Below are 7,207 nucleotides of genomic sequence, written 5' to 3'. Positions count from 1 at the left end.
TATATATATATATATATATATCTATGCATAGGGTACATTAACAGTACATTAACTTGAGAGTTGCCCACTGAAGGCAACCCAGCAACACACTCAGATAAAAACGGTTTCATCCTAAGAACAGAACAGCCAAACTAAGCTGAGCGGCGTTATGTATCTTGTCCTGCTCAGCAAGGACTGTACATCCTCCTATATTGGAGAAACCAAACTACACAGATGCATGACACAGCATAGGACAGCAAGTAACTTTAGGTAAGATTTGGCTGCACAGTTGCACCTCAAGAACAAAGGACACACCTTTGAAGACTGAAATGTTCAGATTTTGAACAGTGAAGAGAAATAGTTTCAAGGAGGACAAAAGTAAGTCACCTTTGTTAAAAGAGAAATACTGAATTGAGGGGGAGGATTGTGGTTTCAGCTTTTAAGTATTTACAATTAATCCAGGAATTTATCAGAAAGAAATTCCATTAACGCTGTTAAGACAAAACTGTAATTATAGTAATGTCTAGACTTTATGCTTATGGTAACATTGGAGCTCACTATCACTTATGTAAATGTTTTAATAAATAACAGATTTTTCTAAAATCTCTGGAACTCCTTGTTTTTTGGAGGTGCATTCAGCATAATCAAGTTCTTCACACCTTTTTGTTCTGCTCAACTAAGCCAAGCATTTTTAGGCCTTGACATATGATTTTCAATATTCTATGGTTTGTATATGACTGATGTACCTCTGTGAGACAGTTTCTGTTGCGATGGACTGAAATAGGGTTTCCTTTAAGTTGCAATCTGCCTTTCTTCTGATTCACTTACTTCTAATCTCATCTTGAAAATTTGCCAACTACGTGAGAGTGACTTTTTTCAGTGCTTTTAATTTTATGCTGTCATTCTGTAATAGCCAAATGTTGGTTTAGAGAAGGCAGCTTGTAAACAGTGATGGTCCATTAGGAGTAAACAGCACATGAGCTCCTGTGTCAACAAATGGCTTTCCATGAACACCAGCCACACAAAATATAAATAGAAAACATAAGTGGTACTCAAATGTTGTCAAGCATATAGTTTATGTGTCTTTTTTACTTTTTGAAGTGACTGCCAACTTGAGTTTCACATAAAAAATCTTAGTTTTTTTTTTTCAGGAAATGAAACTGAAGTTCAGTTTCATTTCCTGCTAGATTCTGAGATGTTATGCAGGATTTACGGTCTGCCTTTCATGTAAGCTGCATAATCCTGGACTCTTTTGAATAATAGAAAGTTACTTGGGTTTAATGGAGGTCAAAGTGTATTTGAAGTGTCTGAGTTGGTCTTAATTGCTGGTTTTTCCATGCAAGAGAAAAGCACCATGTGTTATGTAGACAGCTGTTTGAGTTTCTTTTTAGTTTTCAGTTCCACTTTGATTTATGCTATTATGTGTTTTCTTATTCATTAGTTTCTTTTCAATTTTGTGTTTTATTTATGGAGTTCTTTATTTTTTTTTAGTAACTCTCTGTCTCCAACTTGTGCCTATTTCCTTTCCCGTTAGTTCCCTTCTAGTTAGTTCTGTTCATACCTGCTCCATATCAGCTCATTAGCCCATTTTTTGTTCTGTTCCCTATATATACACCACCTCTGCAGTTGCTCATTGCTGGTTTCTTTTTAATTGGTGCTTTGTTGTTACTCAGCTCTTAGTGTGTGTTTCTCCCTGGCATCTTCTGGTTTTTGATTTTTGGATATTTGCTACTGTTGCCTCTGGAACTTTCAATTAAATCAGCAAAACTTGTCTCTCACACCTCTCTCTGCATTTGGGTCCTCAAAAACCTCCAACAAATCTTGACACCATAAAGGTTCACTTCTTGAATCAAGAGGGTCATTAGGGATGGTTCAATGAACAACAGCACAAATCAGACCTAAAACAGTTTTGGAATTATTGTACAGGGGGTGGGTGGCTCGCAATCGTTCAAGCCCCTGCTCTGCCCACCTCAGTCATTGTGTCCTTGGGTGAGACACCACCCTCCTTGACTATTGTTGGTTGTCAGAGGGCTTGGTGTCACAGTTGTTTGGTAGCATTAATTCTGCCAGTCTGCCACAGGTGAGCTGTGACTGCAATGTATCTCACCGCCGTACCCAGGAGAATGTCAGTGTTAATGGGTAAATGACAAAATGTAGTGTGACGTGCATTGTAATTCTCAAAGTTAATAAAAGACTACACAAGAAAAAAGTTATTTATCATTTACAGTCCTGTGTTGGAGTGATGCCAAGCCCCAGTCCCCACAGACAAGTGGGGGTGAAAACATCAGTTATGGTTTTGTCTTTCATCTGTCGACACCCTCAGTGTAGTAAGGACACAAAGGGAAAAAGTAGAATAATATTTTGGATAAGAATCCTAGCTCAATAGCGAGAGCACTTGTAAGGGTACACTGTAAAAAACTAACCTGAAAGATTTCACCAGAGCAACAGGTGACCAAAAAGAAAATCTGCTTAGCCAATCTCAAAGGCTATGTTCACACTGCAACCTGAAATGATCCAAATCCGATTTTTTTGCCCATAGGTTACCTGTATGTTTTCTTTTCATGGCAGTCTGAACAACACAGATCCGCTTTTTTCCAATCCGACCCAGGCCACTTGGCTATGTGGTCCTGAATCCGATACTAATCTGATCTTTTCAAATGCGACCTGTGTCTGAACGGCCAGGTCGCATTCATCCGACCTGAACGCCATTAGTAAACGACATAGATCACTATTCTGCTTCTTGCTACACAGAGGCGGCAAGAAAAGCGCAAGAAAAACCTTATTGTCTGTAGTGTGCTCCAGCACCACATCCATGTTTACTTCTGTAAACACAAAGCACCATGGCTTGTGACGTCATTACATCCTCTACTGTGCATGCTGGACACTTAAATTGTATGAATGCAGTTTACACAGGAGATCACATACAATTCGCATATATTTGTAAATGTGAACAGCAACGCAAAAAGATCAGATTTCACAAAAAAATCGGAATTGATCATCAAGGCCTGCAGTGTGAACGTAGCCAAAAGCAATTAGAAGCTTCTCTGAAGAGGACTGAGTCAACATCCCTCTTGAAATATATATGCAAGCTTGGCGATCATTTGCAGAAAATATTATTCATGTTCAATGAAAGCTGTCACATATTCTTTGCTTTCAGAATATGTCAATCATTCTCTACATGCAAATTATAAAATTCTTGAAAATGAAAGTTTAAAACTAAATAAAATAATAAAGAGTAAATTTTTTGGTAGCAATAATAGGTGCGTCTGTCCTTGCATTGCTAAGTCAAGTCAAGTCAAGTCAGCTTTTATTGTCATTTTCTACATATGTACAAGACATACAAGGGAAATGAAATTACGTTTACTCTCTGCAATATACAAATATACAAGAAATATACAAGACTGACATATAAAAACTGACATAAAGTGCGGGACATGACAGGTAAGAGTGGTAAGATAAGATAAGGCAGGCACCAATAATAGCGTGTAGAGCATAAATGGACTTGAAACTGTTTTTATTGTGCAATAAATCTATTTCGCTTTCATGACCAATAAGGGGTGGTTGCATTCGAGAAATTATTACACAGTAGTGTGAGAACTTAATTGTTTATTACAGAAATCAGAGTTCATTGTACGTGGACTCTGAGATATACTCCAACTAAATTAGAGAATTTATGATAAGCTTTTAAATAGCAGGTGAATCATCCACTGAGTATGATAATAAACTCAGTTGGCCTTACCCCTCCGCTGACGGGACCAAAGCTGTGCCCAGATTTATCAGGTTCCTCCATATACAGTGTGAAGAAATCAGGCCTGTCAGATTGTTTTATAGTAGAAATAGAAAATCATTACCAAAGATCTGATGATAACTTTGACATGTGTGAGTGATAATTTGAGTATTATTGTATTGATACCAACCTTTTATCCTCTGGCAGCTGCAGCCACTTCAGAACAGTAAATACTCTTTCTTCAAATGGCACTTTACTGATAAAAGAGATTGCAATACTAAGTACTGATTTTTTTCAAACAATTTATTAAAATGATAAATGATATCAGCAATTTGTCATTTTCATATTTTGTTGGTTTATTTTTATCAAGTCAGGCCACCACATAAAGCAGAAAGCGTTTATTCTGAATACACCTATTGCCTTGCGAGTTTAATCAAGACGATTTCTCCTGCTACTTTTCATTTATATGCATTTTTTACTAAATTCTTTGTTCATTACCTTTGTTATTCCAACAAATTAAATTTAATTAACTAGAGACAGACTTAGCCCAGAAATTCAGCATTTTACTCTTTCTATTTCCTAGACCAGGGGTCGGCAACCCGCGGTTCTGGTTCCTTGAGCTTTTTCAAAAATGTATGAAAATGGAAAATAGATGGGTTTTTTGTTTGTTTTTATTAATATGGTGTGCAGGAGGTTTAACATAACATTCATTATTTTCCAATGCTGTAAAAATTTGTATAATAAAAACATTCAACCAAAATTGTAGATTTTCGTCATAGTCTGCAACACACGTTTCTGCACGGCGCAGTGCCAGGCAGGTGGCTGTTTTAGACAAAGTGCCGGGTGTGTCTTGGGTCATGGATCGAAACAGGCAAAAAAGGAAGATAGCTGATAAGAACAGAGGAATCAAAGAAAACTGAACCAAATCATTTGATTTTATTTGCAATGTGGAAGGATTGCCTGCATCTTTGCTTTGTGATAAGAAGTAGTCAAATACAAAAAAGAATAATTAGAAAAGGCATTTCCAGGGAAGACATGCTAAATATACAGCCGAACACTAAGTTTGGAATGAGAGAAAAAGTATGATTGATTAACTTCTGGATAAATTATAGGTCAGCAAAGATAGATTGAAGAAGTGAATTGCATCCCCAAACTTCACTACCTCCATTAGTTTTTTTTTTGCAAAAGTTGCACATGATCTGAATCATTACACCTTTTTTATTAATTGTTCCTTCACATAAGGTTCCATTTATCCTGTACACAGACAGATAAACATAAACACAAACTCTCCTAAAAAAAAAAACATTATCCCTTTGGCGGAGGTAATGAATGATGTTCTAAATGCAGCTGCTTTTTTAAGTCAGTAAGAGGAATCAAGGTAATTATTTACTAAAACATACTACACAGTTTATACAGAGCAAACCAAATAAGGCAAACCAGAAATTCAAGGAAGTAAATCATCCATGTTCCTTCATGCTTTGTCCACTAGGTCAAAGTGTGAACATGACTTACACCATAACCAATTTTAGATATTAGAAATGATAATATGCACTTGAAATAAGACGATGCAATTGTGCTTTCATATTTGAAGTGTTAATTGTCTTGTTCCATTAGCAAAATGTCTCTTTTACCTCCTCAATTCAAGAACACATGCACTTATTTTAAGAAAAAATGACTTATCTAGATTTAGATTTTTTGCAGTGCAAGTTTGCTTCTAGTTCTGGGTGGACAGAGTAGGCTTGAACTAGAAGGCCTGATGTTACTCAGATGATAAAAAGATTGACTTAGCAACTGCCTTTATGTTCCTCTTAAGGTTCAGGTCTGAGACCATCATGACACCAATATTTCAGTTATAATCTGTGTTTTTTTTTTAGCTGTAGTAGCTGAAGCTGTGAGCTAACTCTCTCCTCGTTTGGTCCAAAGATTATTATCCCAGTTTTGTTTGTATTCAGTTGTAGAAAAGGATGGTGCATCCACATATTGATCAGTTCTAAGCATCTAGCCAACGCTCTGATGGGTTCATTCTCACCTGCTGATATTGTGAACTAAAGCTGTGAGTCATCTGCATAGTTAAAAGGTATAATGGAGGACGTTCTTTTTTCGGGTTGATCATCAAAATAAGTAGTCTCCCTATTTATCAATCATTCTGGTGATATGTTTGCGTAAGGCCATCCTACATGCTGTTCTCCATTTTATACATTGCCTACCTTGCCAAAGCTAGCTTGCATGAGTGATGCAAAAAGCAACTTTTAAACAGAGCGTGCATGAGGATAAATGGACTGGTGCATGCTCTTGCACGAGTTTAATAGGCGTTTCAGGAGCGGCTACAGGGTTGTGCATGTGCATTTTTTTTAAAGTGGAGAAGGCGAGTCTTTTCAAAAATGAATGAAAATCCTCCACTATACCTTTAAGAGAGCTAATCTTTTATTAATCAGTTTGACAGTTCATACAGTCAAATTGATTCTCCGATTTTTCTATCTAAGGAAAACCAACTGATTGCATCAACTCATTGACTCGACGGCAGTCCCTCACATCAATTATGCTTGTAGCAGTTATTGTCCTCAGTCAGAGCTCTCTTACCACGGAAGCAACACTGGTGAAGGCCACTGTTGTCGTTCTTAGATAGTGTACTTGTGTCTGTGCCAATCTTGTTTTATATTAGTGCTGCATTTATTCCTGTCGAACTATTGAATACTTGGATATACTGTAGTGATCCAGGAAACAGCATAAGGCTGTTTTTTTCAACAGATTCCAATTTGTTCATATTAGAAAAAAAATTTAAAGCTTCAGGGCTACTTGTGTAATCTGAGATGATTCAGTGCTGGGATTGCTTTTTTTATGCTCGGCTTGCTTTTCATAAAACTTTCAACAGTTTACAACTGTTGGGCAATAATTATGCATGAACCGTGGAGTGTAAATATACACAAATCTAACAACCAATCTGTGCAAAAGAAGTACAAATACTTTTGCTGAGTGCAAGAGCGTCTTGCTATAGTGAATAAGGTCTATTTTGTCTATTTTGCCTTGTAACATATTAAAAAGACTTATACCTGAAAGGTTTTCTTGGATTGGTAAGATGGTTCGTCTTTAGAGATAAATTCAATTAGTTGAATTCAGTTACACTAACTTTTCTTAGTGTTAAATACTTCATTATTTACTTTTTGGATCAGTTTAAAATACTGTGGGAATGTAAGCTATACAGTCTAGATTTCACAAAGAATGAGCCCTTTAACACATGAAGCATAACACTATTCATATTATCTTATTATGCATTGATGTCACAAAACTTATGATAAACATACCTTACTGTATTTGGATTTGGTCAAGGTTATAAATGCCAAGAAAGAACATCATAGGTATGCTACTTTATTTAAGACTTAAGCTGATAAGTTTGAAGTCTGTTTAAACAGGGTTTTAAACTTTTCCCCACAAAGATAGAATTCAGTCTGGGTTTGTCTAACAAGAAGACAGAAAGGCCTGTGTTTGATATGACTCACTTGA

At 36.5% G+C, this 7,207-nt stretch overlaps 1 protein-coding gene across 1 annotated transcript in view; it reads right to left on the bottom strand.

Annotated features, from left to right (window-relative positions):
- The window catches only part of LOC107084942 (venom phosphodiesterase 1-like), a 43,853-nt gene that overhangs the window by 24,259 nt on the left and 12,387 nt on the right, over window positions 1-7,207 (bottom strand). The window contains exons 10-11 of the mRNA XM_015375018.1: window positions 3,897-3,962; window positions 3,719-3,791 (exon numbers count right to left, since the gene is read on the bottom strand). Coding sequence (XP_015230504.1) covers window positions 3,719-3,791; window positions 3,897-3,962 — 139 coding nt within the window. The remainder of the gene's footprint in view (window positions 1-3,718; window positions 3,792-3,896; window positions 3,963-7,207) is intronic.

The sequence above is a fragment of the Cyprinodon variegatus genome, unplaced genomic scaffold (assembly GCF_000732505.1).
Source record: "Cyprinodon variegatus isolate N-32 unplaced genomic scaffold, C_variegatus-1.0 Scaffold112, whole genome shotgun sequence".
Classification (NCBI taxonomy): domain Eukaryota; kingdom Metazoa; phylum Chordata; class Actinopteri; order Cyprinodontiformes; family Cyprinodontidae; genus Cyprinodon; species Cyprinodon variegatus.
The sequence above is the reverse complement of the archived record's forward strand: the minus strand, read 5'-3'. Positions and strand labels throughout refer to the sequence as shown.